The 15,390-nt window shown below is 51.5% G+C and overlaps 1 protein-coding gene across 1 annotated transcript in view; it reads right to left on the bottom strand.

The window, feature by feature from the left end:
- Positions 1-15,390, bottom strand: part of LOC144610395 (prominin-2-like) — a 37,490-nt gene that overhangs the window by 1,128 nt on the left and 20,972 nt on the right. Inside the window, exons 9-19 of the mRNA XM_078429030.1 lie at positions 13,568-13,767; positions 11,215-11,289; positions 11,060-11,123; positions 10,191-10,344; positions 9,182-9,334; positions 8,131-8,254; positions 6,382-6,467; positions 5,721-5,805; positions 5,080-5,226; positions 3,111-3,176; positions 1,031-1,158 (exon numbers count right to left, since the gene is read on the bottom strand). Coding sequence (XP_078285156.1) covers positions 1,031-1,158; positions 3,111-3,176; positions 5,080-5,226; positions 5,721-5,805; positions 6,382-6,467; positions 8,131-8,254; positions 9,182-9,334; positions 10,191-10,344; positions 11,060-11,123; positions 11,215-11,289; positions 13,568-13,767 — 1,282 coding nt within the window. The remainder of the gene's footprint in view (positions 1-1,030; positions 1,159-3,110; positions 3,177-5,079; positions 5,227-5,720; positions 5,806-6,381; positions 6,468-8,130; positions 8,255-9,181; positions 9,335-10,190; positions 10,345-11,059; positions 11,124-11,214; positions 11,290-13,567; positions 13,768-15,390) is intronic.

Here is a 15,390-nt window from a genome sequence, read left to right as displayed (position 1 = left end):
CACTGACTTGTGGCCTCCAAAGCCTTCTGTGGATGAAGAAATTCCCCAGATTCACCGCTCTCTGACGGAAGAAATTCCTCCTCATCTCCTTCCCAAAGAAACGTCCTTTAATTCTGAGGCTGTGCTGTGCTATCACGTATGACCTGATGACTTCTTGCCATAGAGGGAGTACAGAGAAGGTTCACCAGATTGATCCCTGGGATGGCAGGACTTTCATATGAAGAAAGACTGGATAGACTGGGCTTGTACTCACTGGAATTTAGAAGACTGAGGGGGGATCTTATAGAAACGTACAAAATTCTTAAGGGGTTGGAGAGGTTAGATGCGGGAAGGTTGTTCCCGATGTTGGGGGAGTCCAGAACCAGGGGTCACAGCTTAAGGATAAGGGGGAAGTCTTTTAGGACCGAGATGAGAAAGCATTTCTTCACACAGAGAGTGGTGAGTCTGTGGAATTCTCTGCCACAGAAGGTAGTTGAGGCCAGTTCATTGGCTATATTTAAGAGGGAGTTAGATGTGGCCCTTGTGGCTAAAGGGATCAGGGGGTATGGAGAGAAGGCAGGTACGGGATACTGAGCTGGATGATCAGCCATGATCATATTGAATGGCGGTGCGTACAGGCTCGAAGGGCCGAATGGCCTACTCCTGCACCTATTTTCTCTGTTTCTATGTTTCTATGACTTAGATTGGATCACAGCGAGACTCGGAGAAGGGGCAAGGCAGGAGCGGGATTCCCCATTGACGGCACAAAGCTGTGGGGCAATGGCCAGAGTGAGAGGCTCAGGCTCCCCCGCCACACGGAGAACGTCCAGTGCAGACCCACCAGACCCACACGGAGAACGTCCAGTGCAGACCCACCAGGTCCACACGGAGAACGTCCAGTGCAGACCCACCAGACCCACACGGAGAACGTCCAGTGCAGACCCGCCAGGTCCACATGGAGAACGTCCAGTGCAGACCCACCAGGTCCACACGGAGAACGTCCAGTGCAGACCCACCAGGTCCACACGGAGAACGTCCAGTGCAGACCCACCAGACCCACACGGAGAACGTCCAGTGCAGACCCACCAGGTCCAGCTGCAGAGGTACCGCAAGTGTCATCGCGATCTCCTGCAGTCTTGTTGCTTGTCGGGACAAGTTAGCCCCGATTGTCGGATCGGTCTGTCGGGAGAAATAAAAAGAATGTAGTTTAGTGCTGGGCCTAGGGTTGCCAACTGTCCCGTGTTACCCGGGACATCCCGTATTTTGGAGCCAAATTGGTTTGTCCCGTACGGGACCTCCCTTGTCCCATATTGGTAGGGGTATTGGTAGGGTTGCCAACTTCCTCACTCCCAAATATGGGACAAAGGGTGACGTCACCGCCCCACGTGACCTCAAAGGGTGACGTAACCTCGTCCCGTATTTGGGAGTGAGGAAGTTGGCAACCCTTGCTGGGCAAGATCTCGGATGGAGCGTTATTGGAAGCATGGAAAATAGGTGCAGTAGGAGGCTGTTCGGCCTTTCGAGCCAGCACCGCCACTCAATATGATTACGGCTGATCATCCACGATCAGTACCCCGTTCCTGCCTTCTCCCCCCTTGTCGAAGGCAGGCACAAAAAGCTGGAGTAACTCAGCGGGACAGGCAGCATCTCTGGAGAGAAGGAATGGGTGACATTTCGAGTCTAGACCTTTCTCCCCAATATTCCTTGATTCCGTTAGCCCCAAGAGCTCCATCCAACTCTCTCTTGAAAACATCCAGTGAATTGGCCTCAACTGCCTTCTGAGGCAGAGAATTCCACAGATTCACAACTCTCTCTGGGTGAAAAAGTTTTTCCTCATCTCAGTCCTAAATGGCCTACCCCTTATTCTTAATCTGTGGCCCCTGGTCCTGGACTCCCCCAACATTGGGAAAATTTTTCCTGCATTTAGCTTGTCCAATCCCTTGAGAATTTCATATTCTGCACCTTGCTATCCTCTGGGCTCTGCCGGAAGCTCAGCTTTTCAACCTCAGTAAAGTTCCGCCAAGTGTCACCAACATGAGGCCAAAGTCCAAAAATTCCTCTCCATCTTAATTTCACTGATTCTAGTTCACTCACAGGCCACCCAGCATTCACTAATCATCTGACAATGGACACAGAGTGCTGGAGTAACTCAGTGGGTCAGGCAGCATCTGTGGAGAACATGGATAGGTGACGTTTCACAGAGTGCTGGAGTAACTCAGTGGGTCAGGCAGCATCTGTGGAGAACATGGATAGGTGACGTTTCACAGAGTGCTGGAGTAACTCAGCGGGTCAGGCAGCATCTCTGGAGAGAAGGAATGGGTGACGTTTCACAGAGTGCTGGAGTAACTCAGCGGGTCAGGCAGCATCTCTCGAGAGAAGGAATGGGTGACGTTTCACAGAGTGCTGGAGTAACTCAGCGGGTCGGGCAGCATCTCTGGAGGGAAGGAATGGGTGACGTTTCAGCCTGAAACGTTGACCATTTCTCCTCGTCAGATGTTGCCCGACCCGCTGTTTTAATCATAATCATCATCATACTTTATCAGCCACGTTTGTTTTGCAACATACGAGGAGTTTGATTTCATGTTTATCCTCTGCAGAGACTGATCAATATATTGGGTCAGGATTATCACTGATGGATCACTGCGATTGGTATTGGTTGCTGCTAGTAAATCTCAGTACATGAGCCAGCTTCAGACGGTCTCAGTACATGAGCCAGCTTCCTCGGTGGAATGGAATACCTTGTTGTGGCGGTGCTGGCTCGAAGGGCCAAATGGCCTCCTCCTCCTGCACCTATTTTCTATTTCCTATGAGCACAGTGAGCTTCTTTGCCTGCGTGCACAAGGTATACAAACAGCGGCCACACACGAAAACGTTACAAAGCACCCAGGCTCCCCCTTTGTCATCGTCCCCCGTCCCTCCCCACCCACAGCGGTCCGGTGGTCTGTGAATCGGGGAGGGGGATTTGTAACTTTGTAAGTGCCCTTCATGGCCGACTATTGCATACCTTGACAAGGTAGGCGAGCAAAGAATTTCACAGTGTCTTTAAAGTTTTCATTCATTGATTCATTGATTCATTGATTCAAGTCCCTGGGCCTGTCATTGCACGAACTACTGCAGGGTCCAACACTTACCTGGGTTTGTCCTAACTGGTCCAAGTTGGAAGCCAGATCCAAGAGATTTTTTGTCAGATTATTATCCTGTAAAAGACCAGCGAAAGACCAAAAATGAGGCTTACAACAGAAACAGGATAGTCAAAAATTGTCTTCAAACAAAATATATTCAAGTAAGATCACACACAGAGCTACAACGAGACCCGCTGGCCCATCCTGCTGACCAACGAAGGTATCACATAATGCTGGAGTAACTCAGCGGGTCAGGCAGCATCTCAGGAGAGAAGGAATGGGCGACGTTTCAGGTCGAGACCCTTCTTCGGACTGATGTCGGGGGGGGGGCGGGACAAAGGAAGGATATAGGTGGAGACAGGAAGATAGAGGGAGATCTGGGAAGGAGGAGGGGAAGAGAGGGACAGAGGAACTATCTAAAGTTGGAGAAGTCGATGTTCATACCACTGGGCTGCAAGCTGCCCAGGCAAAATATGAGGTGCTGTTCCTCCAATTTCCGGTGGGCCTCACTAAGGCACTGGAGGAGGCCCATGACAGAAAGGTCAGACTGGGAATGGGAGGGGGAGTTGAAGTGCTCAGCCACCGGGAGATCAGGTTGGTTAAGGCGGACTGAGCGAAGGTGTTGAGCGAAACGATGGCCGAGCCTGCGTTTGGTCTCGCCGATGTAGAGAAGTTAACATCTGGAGCAGCGGGTACAGTAGATGTGGTTGGAGAAGCACCAACTCCTGAGTGGGGGCCTTTTGTCACAGTTTTGGTTTGAACAAAGTTATCTCTGAATTTTTGTTAATACACCTTTGACAATTGAATGCGTGAACACATTTGAACTGATTGATATCCCCACCCAGCCCACAATACCATTCAGAGGGGATACAACTTAAGTTATGCAAGGAAAATAAGTCAATAAATAAACATAAGCATAAACATACAAATGATGTAAAATAATCATAGTTAAAGATAAAAATAATAAATACACAACAAGAAATGGGATAAATTGATAGAGGTTTCAAGCAGTGCTATTATCGACGGTGCTAATGTGCATAAAAACAGGGGAGCAGAAAAATGGGAATGTTGAGACATGTCAGGAACCATTCGAATACTTCAATTCCACTCTAAATTACATACAAACATATCAAAGACTCTACTCAACCACAAAATTATGGGTGATAATTTAGAAGACAGACACAGAGTGCTGGAGTAACTCAGCGGGTCAGGCAGCATCTGTGGAGAACACGGATAGGTGACGTTTCACAGAGTGCTGGAGTAACTCAGTGGATCAGGCAGCATCTGTGGAGAACATGGATAGGTGACGTTTCACAGAGTGCTGGAGTAACTCAGTGGATCAGGCAGCATCTGTGGAGAACATGGATAGGTGACGTTTCACAGAGTGCTGGAGTAACTCAGTGGATCAGGCAGCATCTGTGGAGAACATGGATAGGTGACGTTTCACAGAGTGCTGGAGTAACTCAGGGGGTCGGGCAGCATCTGTGGAGAACACGGATAGGTGACGTTTCACAGAGTGCTGGAGTAACTCAGGGGGTCGGGCAGCCCTGACAATGACCTGTTTCCTTTATCATCGTTACTTTTTTGCATTTATTTCACTCATTTCTCTTTATCTCTCTACATCACCGTCTATGTCTCTTGGGACCCTTTCTTGTGACTTTCAGTCTGAGGAAGGGTCTTGACCCAAAACATCACCCGTTCCTCCTCTCCAGAGATGCTGCCTGTCCCGCTGAGTTACTCCAGCACTTTGTGTCTGTCTTCGGTTCAAACCAGCATCTGCAGTTCCTTCCTACACAAGGCAGCGGAGAAGATTGACGAGGATGTTGCCAGGACCCGCGGACTTGAGCTACAGGGAGAGGTTTGTGTTGTCGTGCTTTCTTCATTCGTTGATCTGAATCCTCCAATGCTGCGTATATTCCGTGAAAGTACCTTAATGGGAATGCTGTGGGTGGCAGCGAATGGCAGTGTGTGGACGTACCGAGACGGTGAGGCTGGTGTAGTTGACAGCCGCAATGCCATTGCTAGCAAAGGCCAACAGGTCTCTCCTGGAGGTGCTGCTCAGTAAAACAATATCGCTCACATCCACGTTCAGCCGGTCGATGTTCTGAATAATGTCTCCGGAATACTGGGATAGAGAAACAGGCATTACTGTCGATACTAGCCCCACTATAAGGGGAAGTAAAACACGAGCAACCCCCGCACCCCCACCCCCACCCCCCACCCCCAGCCCCCCACCCCCACCCCCACCCCCACCCCCCACCCCCACCCCCACCCCCCACCCCCACCCCCCAACCCTCACCCCCACCCCCCACCCCCACCCCCCACCCCCACCCCCCACCATTTACATTGTTCACTAGTTCCTGACAGATACCAAGTGCTGGAGTAACTTAGCGGGTCAGGCAGCATCTGTGGAGAACATGGATAGGTGACGTTTCACAGAGTGCTGGAGTAACTCAGCGGGTCAGGCAGCATCTCGGGAGAGAAGGAATGGGTGACGTTTCAGGTCGAGACCCTTCTTCAGACTGATGTGGGCGGGACAGTAAGACCAGCTCAACCTTGCCCAAAGTTGGAACATGCAGAGAGTGAAAGCCAAGACGTTGGTAAGTAGTAGATACTCACGGTGTCTATGTTCAGATACCGCTCCAGGTCAGCGATCTGCCTGCTTGGCAACAGGAGCAGCAGAGATCTGCCCTCTTCACAATGCCTGGCCAAAGAACAAACAACAATCGCTGACGATTATGGAATCGTGGAGCATTAGTGCCCTCAGCCAAGATTGTCCATGCTGACCAAGATGCCCCATCTATGGAGGTCCCAATTCAACTACGCCAGCATTTGGCCCATATCTAGGGTCGCCAACTGTCCCGTATTAGCCGGGACATCCCGTATTTTGGCTAAATTAGTTCGTCTCGTACGGGACCGCCCTTAGTAGGGTTGCCAACTTCCTCACTCCCAAATACGGGACAAAGGGTGACGTCACCGCCCCGCGCCCCACGTGACCTCACCCAGCCAGCGGCCACGTGCTCCCGCTCCACCAATGGCAGCCGCCCGGGCGGGGTGAGGTCACGTGGGGCGCGGGGCGGTGACGTCACCCTTTGTCCCGTATTTGGGAGTGAGGAAGTTGGCAACCCTACTAATACGGGGACAAGGGCGGTCCTGTACGGGACAAACTAATTTAACCCAAAACACGGGATGTCCCGGCTAACACGGGACAGTTGGCAACCTTACACACCAGCCTTCCTTGACCAACACTGTCATTTTGCAGAGGTAGGACATGACTCACCTGTGGAGCGAGGAGAAGCTGACTGATGCGTTGAAGAACTGGGACAGGTCGTACTCGCTGATCTGTTCTGTGAGCTCATCGATCGCCTACAAATAATCACAACACGTTCACACCTGTCTCACTGGGACTACCCCAGACACTCGTTCGACTGCTGGCTGCCTTTATTTTTAGTTTTCAGAGATACAGCACAGAAACAGGCCCGAATCGGCGCCGCCCAGCGATCCCCACACACTAACACTATCCACCACACACTAGGGACAATTTACATTTACACCAAGCCAATTAACCTACAAACCTGCACGTCTTTGGAGTGTGGGAGGAAACCGAAGATCTCAGAGAAAAACCCACGCAGGTCACGGGGAGAACGTACAAACTCCGTACAGACAGCGCCCGTAGTCTGCCTCCATTCTGTGTAACCCAACGGGGAGCTAACAAACCAGCAGTATGAATATTAACACAAAATATTGGAGTAACTCAGTGGGACAGGCAGCATCTTTGGAGGGAAGGAATGGCTGACGTTTCACAGAGTGTTGGAGTAACTCAGCGAGACAGACAGGCAGCATCTCTAGAGAGAAGGAATGGGTGACGTTTCGGGTCGAGACCATTCTTCAGACTGATTCCTTCTCTGCAGAGATGCTGCCTGTCTGTCCCACTGAGTTACTCCAATGTTTTGTGTCTATCTTCGGTTTAAACCAGCATCTGCAGTTCCTTCTTACACAGTAATGTCAAGTCTTGTGTTCCCTCTCTCCCCCGACTCTCAGTCAGAAGAAGGGTCTCGACCCGAAACGTCACCCATTCCTTCTCTCTGGAGATATTGCCTGACCTGCTGAGTTACTCCAGCATTTTGTGTCTACCTTCATAATTATCAAGGAATGAGAATGGTCATACCATGATCACATTGAATGGCGGTGCTGGCTCGAAGGGCCGAATGGCCTCCTCCTGCACCTATTTTCTATTGTCTAACACGGTTGCAAGATAAGCTCGAGAGTGAGGAGTCTTCAGTTACAGAACAAAAAGGAGGCTGGTGGAAGCTCACAAAGGGAACATTCAGTGTTCCGGGACGAGAATTTAGAGTCATTGATTCAAACTGTGGGGGAACAGGCCCTTCAGCCCAACGTGTCCATGCTGGCCAAGATGTCCAATCTAAGCTATTCCCAGTCGGCCCACTTCATTGATGGTATTTTCTGAGCTGATTGGTCAGCATACAAACAAAGGCTTTTCACTGTACCTCGGGTACACGTGACAATAATAATGCTGAACCCTTGACACACAGTTGGGTCACTGCTGGAGCCGCAGTGGGGCTGGTGGCTCGGTGACTCACAGCTGGGCGATGTCTTGGCCCTACAGCGGTCTACGTTGGCCATCATGCACTGGGAGTGGCTCAGACCACGTCTACGTTGGCCATTAGACACTGGGAGTGGCTCAGACCACGTCTACGTTGGCCATTAGACACTGGGAGCGGCTCAGACCACGTCTACGTTGGCCATCATGCACTGGGAGTGGCTCAGACCACGTCTACGTTGGCCATCATGCACTGGCAGTGGTTCAGACCACGTCCATGTTGGCCCTACAGCGGTCTACGTTGGCCATCATGCACTGGGAGTGGTTCAGACCACGTCCACGTTGGCCCTACAGCGGTCTACGTTGGCCATCATGCACTGGGAGTGGCTCAGACCACGCCCATGTTGGCCCTACAGCGGTCCACGTTGGCCATCATGCTCTGGGACCAGTTCAGACCTCCTCACCTACCTGGTAGATCTCGCCGGTCTCCCACGGTTTGCAGCCCAATGTGCGGACATTTCCTCCAACGAAGAAGGTGACAAACACCAGGAGAACGAGCAGCGGGGTGAAGATAAAACTGAAGCCAACGCCCCTGTTGGAGGACAACAACGTTAATCACTGCACCGCTGCACAAGCAGAAGGTCAGACGTGAGAGGAGCAGAATTAGGATATCCGGCCCATCAAGTCCACTCTGCCCATCTCTCCCTCCTAACCCCATTCTCCTGCCTTCTCTCCATAACCCCTGACACCCGCACTAATCAAGAATCTATCTATCTCTGCCTTAAATATATCCATTGACTTGTGGCCTCCACAGCCGTCTGTGGCAAAGAATCCCACAGATTCACCGCCCTCTGACTAAAGAAATTCCTCCTCATCTAAGGAACGCCCTTTAATGCTGAGGCTGTGCCCTCTGGTCCTAGACTCTCCTACTAGTGGAAATATCCTCTCCACATCCACTCTATCGATGGATACACGCTCGGTGCATGAGAGGGGCTGGGTTTAACTTCATAGAGTCATACAATGGGGAAAGAGGCCCTTCAGCCCACCAAATCCATGCCAGCCATCAATCACCTGTTCCCATTAGTTCCATGTTATGGCACTTGCTTGTCCACTTTCCCCCACACACTAGGTGCAAGTACACCGGGCAATTAACCTACAATCCCACAAGGATTCTTGGTTCTTGGTCCTCCAAAATATTCCAAATGGAGTTTAAACTGGAGGTGGGAGAGCAGAAGGTGATGGAGGTCACGTCAATGGCCCTTGTTGGAGACCCTCGTACTATCCTTGATCGGGCTTTGCTGGCTTTACCTTGCACTAAACATTGGTCTCTTATCATGTATCTGTCCACTGTGTCTCTTATCATGTATTGTCTTTCCGCTGGCTGGTTAGCGCGCAACACAAGGCTATTCACTGTACCTCGGTACACGTGACAATGAACTAAATGTAACTAACTGAGTGCAGGCACAGGCCAGCCTTTGCCGTTGACCGCTGACTGTTGTTGGTGATCACACAAACTTACGCCATCAGGAAGTTTGCTCCGGACTCTGAGCATGCATTGCCCCTGTGAACGTCCTCCCTGGTTGCGATTCCCGCAGTCCCCAGGCCCAGCCCCAGTGCATTGCATGCGATGATCAGGAGAATGATGCAGCAGAGGACGATGCTGACCACCCACCTGCAACCAAAGAAAGACTTTGCATTTAGTTCCGTTTGAGTTTAGAGACACAGCGCGTAAACAGACCGTGCCGACCAGCGATCCCTGCCCACTAGCACAGGCCGGCCGACACACACTACCGACAATTTACACTTATACCTTCTGAAGAAGGGTCTCGACCCGAAACGTCACCCATTCCTTCTCTCCTGAGATGCTGCCTGACCTGCTGGGTTACTCCAGCATTTTGAGAGTAAAAACCTTCGATTTGTACCAGCATCTGCAGTTATCTTCTTACATTACACTTATACCAGGCACACAACCCCAGCCAATTAACCTACAAACCTGCACGTCTTTGGAGTGTGGGAGGAAACCGAAGATCTCAGAGAAAACCCACGCAGGTCACGGGGAGAACGTACAAACTCCTACAGACCAGGGTCGCCAACTGTCCCGTGTTAGCCGGGACATCCCGTATTTTGGGCTACATTAGTCTGTCCCGTACGGGACTGCCCTTGTCCCGTATTAATAGGGTTGCCAACTTCCTCACTCCCAAATATGGGACAAAGGGTGACGTCACCGCCCTGCGCCCCACGTGACCTCACCCAGCCAGCGGCCACGTGCTCCCGCTCCACCAATGGCGGCCGCCCGGGCCGGGCGGGGTGAGGTCACGTGGGGCGCGGGCCGGTGACGTCACCCTTTGTCCCGTATTTGGAAGCGAGGAAGTTGGCAACCCTAACCACCCGCGATGCAGAGAAAACAATCCAAGCTTGTCCAAACTCTCGTTTTGTGTCGAAAGTCAAACACATTACTGAAGGGGGAGGGGAGGTGGTGGAGTAATGCCTCCCTATGCTGTAAGGGAGCAACGATTCTGTTTACCCACCTGTAGTAATCGTACTGCTTCAACTGGGCAGAGGATTGCTCTATCTGGGAGGAGTTGACCAAGGTGACCACGTTCTGAAGGGAATCTGGAAATTGGACCTTCACAACGTTGGAGGACAGGCTTATTTCAATGCGATTTATAACTGTCTTGGCAACTGCAGAAACCACAAGGAACAGGTTTACAGAAGCAAACAAGACAGTCAGACAAAGCACGGTGCCATCAAAGCACGCAACAATTCACACAAACCAACAATAAATCTTCCCCCCTCCCCCCCTTCCCCTCCCACCTCTCTTCCCTCCTCTGGCTTCACTATTCACACCTCTTCCATCCTCTGGCTTCACTATTCACACCTCTTCCCTCCTCTGGCTTCACTATTCACACCTCTTCCATCCTCTGGCTTCACTATTCACACCTCTTCCATCCCTATCTCACACCTTTCCTCCTTTCATCGCTGGACTTTGTCCAGCCATGTGTCCATCAACTCCCTCCCCCTCACCTCTATCCACCTATCACTCCCCAGGCTTTGACCTGCCTCTCCTCTCTTCAAACTTTCTCCCCCGGTCCCCTCCCCCACGACAATTAGTCTGAGGAAGGGACCCAACCTGAAACGTCACCTATCCATGTTCTCCACAGATGCTGCCTGACCCGCTGAGTTACTCCAGCACTCTGTGAAACGTCACCTATCCATGTTCTCCACAGATGCTGCCTGACCCGCTGAGTTACTCCAGCACTCTGTGAAACGTCACCTATCCATGTTCTCCACAGATGCTGCCTGACCCACTGAGTTACTCCAGCACTCTGTGTCTTTCTTTACTCTTGCACTTTGTTTCATTCTTTGATTAAAGGCTCTCCCAGCCCGGCCCAATCACCTGTGAAGTTCTGCACGGTTTGTCTGTTGACCCTGGCAGGAAGTTCGTTGAAGGTTCGATTAGCCTGGGGGTAGACAAGGCATGGATTATTATTCTGGCAAAGGCCTGGACTGTTGGACAACACAGGGAACTAGTGGCTGTGAAATACTGGTTACCTGTTGCAGAGAGTCGGTCAGTGATGCTGTGGAGAAACTCATGGCTTTGCTGAACACGACTTGGACCTCTGGGGGCTAAAGAGATGGCAGACAGGTTATTGCTGGAGGCTAGTCAGAAGTGTAGTTCAGTTTAGACATACAGTGCGGAAACAAGCCCTTCGGCCCACCGAGTCCGCGCCGACCAGCGATCCCCGCACACTAACACTATGCTGTCTGTACGGTCACTAACACTATGCTGTCTGTACGGAGTTTGTACGTTCTCCCCGTGACCTGCGTGGGTTTTCTCCGAGATCTTCGCTTTCCTCCCACACTTCGAAGAAGTCTGAAGAAGGGTCTTGACCCGAAACGTCACCCATTCCTTCGCTCCCGAGATGCTGCCTGACCCGCTGAGTTACTCCAGCATTTTGTGCAACCTTCGATTTAATCCAGCACCTGCAGTTCTTTCCTATAAATAAATCAGGCAGCTCCACATGTGGTGAGTGTTTGTCACCAGTCAGGGAACAGCTTAGATAAACAGACTGAATGGTGAAGTGCAGGTGAGAGTCATCTAGTCCAGTGTCACACAGCACGGAAACAGACCCTTCGGCCCAACCTGTCCCTGCCGACCAAGATGCTTCATCTGTGCTAGCCCCACCTGCCCGCATTTGGCCCATATCCCTCTGATGTATTCAAGAGAGAGTTAGAGTTAGCTCTTAGGGCTAACGGAATCAAGGGATATATGGGGAGAAAGCAGGAAAGGGATGATCAGCCATGATCATACTGAATGGCAGCGCTGGCTCGAAGGGCCGAATGGCCTCCTCCTGCACCTGTTTTCTATGTTTCTATGTGCCCAAGTTCACAATAACCACTCCTAGCTCATCCTGAGAAGGAGATTCCAGCATTTACTGATAAGCAGCCACACCCTCAGGGGTCAAGAAACTTCACAATGGCCTACTCCTGCACCTATGTTTCTGTGAACCTGTCCTATCCATGTACCCGTCCAAATGTCTTTTATCTCTTGCCTCAACTGCCTCCTCCGGCAGCTCGTTCCATATCCAGGGGCCACACAGTCTTAGAATAAAGGGGAGGCCATTTAAAACTGAGGTGAGAAGGAACTTTTTCATCCAGAGAGTTGTGAATTTGTGGGATTCTCTGCCACAGAGGGCAGTGGAGGCCAAATCACTGGATGGATTTAAGAGAGAGTTAGATAGAGCTCGAGGGGCTAGTGGAATCAAGGGACATGGGGAGAAGGCAGGCACGGGTTACTGATTGAGAATGATCAGCCATGATCACATTGAATGGCGGTGCTGGCTCGAAGGGCTGAATGGCCTCCTCCTGCACCTGTTTTCTATGTTTCTATCCCCACCACCCTCTGTGTGGAAAGGCTGCCCCGACCTCCTCTGGCAGTGTAGTTGGAGCGAATTGATCTTCACAGAACAGGGAATACTCAGTCAAAGCAAGTGCAGGCGTGAGATGGTTAACCCTTGAGGTACAGAGTCACGGTCCCTATGTTACCTGCCAGTAGGGTTGCCAACTTCCTCACCCCCAAGCAGGGGTCAAGGTGACAATAGACAATAGGTGCAGGAGGAGGCCATTCGGCCCTTCGAGCTAGCACCGCCATTCAATGTGATCATGGCTGATCATTCTCAATCAGTACCCCGTTCCTACCTTCTCCCCATACCCCCTGACCGCTATCCTTAAGAGCTCTATCTAGCTCTCTCTTGAATGCATTCAGAGAATTGGCCTCCACTGCCTTCTGAGGCAGAGAATTCCACAGATTCACAACTCTCTGACTGAAAAAGTTTTTCCTCACCTCAGTTCTAACTGGCCGACCCCTTATTCTTAAACTGTGGCCCCTGGTTCTGGACTCCCCCAACATTCGGAACATGTTTCTTGCCTCCAACGTGTCCAACCCCTTAGTAATCTTATACGTTTCGATAAGATCCCCTCTCATCCTTCTAAATTCCAGTGTATACAAGCCTAGTCGCTCCAGTCTTTCAACATATGACAGTCCCGCCATTCCGGGAATTAACCTAGTAAACCTACGCTGCACGCCCTCAATAGCCAGAATATCCTTCCTCAAATTTGGAGACTAAAACTGCACACAGTACTCCAGATGCGGTCTCACTAGGGCCCTGTACAACTGCAGTGGCCACGTGCTCCCGCTCCACCAATGGCGGAAGCCATTGGTGGAGCGGGAGCACGTGGCCGCTGGCTGGGTGAGGTCACGTGGGGCGCGGGGCGGTGACGTCACCCTCTGTCCCTTATTTGGGAGTGAGGAAGTTGGCAACCCTACTAATACGGGACAAACTAATTTATTACCAAGTACGGGACGTCCCGGCTGATACGGGACAGTTGGCAACCCCTTACGTACCAGGCTGTAGATGGGGTTGGCCTGCAGGTCGTTGGTTGCTACTATGGCAGGGTTGCACCCGATACATCTTGGGTCGGTCAGTGTGGAGTTGAGGTTGCCCTTCACGATGCTGAGCTCAGCTGCCAGCTGTGCCTGCGTCTGTGCCAGCGAGCTGTTGGCAGTGCTGATATTCGTCAGGTGGCCCTGTAGTGTGCTGATGTCTGAGAGGGGAAAGAGGCATCAGTGGGAGATAGAGTCAGACGCGTTGGTGCAGCGGGTAGAGCTGCTGCATCACCCCGCCAGAGACCCCCCGCTCGCTCCCTCCCGTCCGTGTGGAGTTTGTACACAGGTCTCCCGGTGGGTTTTCTCCGGGTGCTCCGGTTTCCTCCCTCATCTCAAGGACGTGCGGGTTTTGTAGGTTAATTGGGCCTTTCACTGTCCGGCGGGGGCTTCAATGTCGGGAGCCCCGACTGCCCCGACGTGGCAACTCCAACAGCCTGACCGCGGGAGAAGACGGCAGGGGAAGAGAAAAGACATTGTGGCCTTCCATCACAGTGAGGAGGTGACTGGAGGAGACTCACTGTGATGGATGTTTCTTTTGTTTGGTGTTAGTTTATGATTGTATGTGTTATTGCATTTTTATTGCTTATTCTTATTGGTCTTATTGTTGAACTGCGGGTAATCTTTCATTTCACTGCTCATTTATGTGTATGTGACAAATAAATTGACTATTGACTATTGGTGAGATTGTAAATCGTCCCTCGTGCGTGGGATCGCATTAGTGTACGGGGAGATGGCTGGTCGGCGCGGACTCGGTGGGACAAATGGGCCTGTTTCCACGCTGTATCTCGAAACTAAGATGCCCTGTCTAAGCTAGTCAAGTATACCCGCATTTGTCCCCAATCCCTCTAAACCTTTCCTATTCATGCACCAGTTCAAATATTGTTAAAATGCCATTATAATTCCTGCCTCAGTCCCATCTCCGGCAGCTTGTTCCATGCACGCAGGGTTGCCAACTGTCCCGTATTAGCCGGGACGTCCCGTATTTTGGGGATAAATTACTTTGTCCCGTAAGGGACCGCCCTTATCCCATATTAGTAGGGTTGCCAACTTCCTCACTCCCAAATACGGGACAAAGGGTGACGTCACCGCCCCGCGCCCCACGTGACCTCACCTAGCCAGCGGCCACGTGCTCCCGCTCCAACAATGGCGGCCGCCCTGGCGGGGAGAGGTCATATGGGGCGCGGGGCGGTGACGTCACCTTGTCCCCTATTTGGGAGTGAGGAAGTTGGCAACATCTACACTCCACCCACTGAGTCAAAAGGTTGCTCCTCATGTTCCTAATAAACCCTTGTCTTCTCACCTTAAACCGTTGTCGGGGTAACAGACTGTGCATTCACCCTATGTATTCCCCTCATGATCTTATACACCTCTGTAAGGTTACCCCTCACCCTCCTGCACTCCAAGGAACAGAGTCCCAGCCTGCCCAACCTCTCCCTGCAGCTCATACCCTCGAGTCCTGGCAACATCCTCGCAAAATCTTCCCCCCAAACCTTCTTCAGCTGAGTGATATCCTTCCTTAGTTTAGTTTAGTTTAGTTTAGAGATACAGCGTGGAAACAGGCCCTTCAGTAAGTGTCCCTAGTGTGTGATGGGTAATGTTAGTGTGTGGGGATCGGCGGTCGGTGCGTTACACACGTTCCACGCCGACCAGCGATCCCCACACACTAACACTACCCGCCACACACTGGGAACAATTTACACTTACACCCAGCCAATTAACCTACAAACCTGCGCGTCTTTGGAGTGTGGGACGAAACCGAAGATCTCGGAGAAAACCCACGC

This window comes from Rhinoraja longicauda, chromosome 36 (assembly GCF_053455715.1).
Source record: "Rhinoraja longicauda isolate Sanriku21f chromosome 36, sRhiLon1.1, whole genome shotgun sequence".
Classification (NCBI taxonomy): domain Eukaryota; kingdom Metazoa; phylum Chordata; class Chondrichthyes; order Rajiformes; family Arhynchobatidae; genus Rhinoraja; species Rhinoraja longicauda.
Note: the sequence above shows the minus strand (reverse complement) of the source record. Positions and strands in the feature narration are given on the sequence as shown.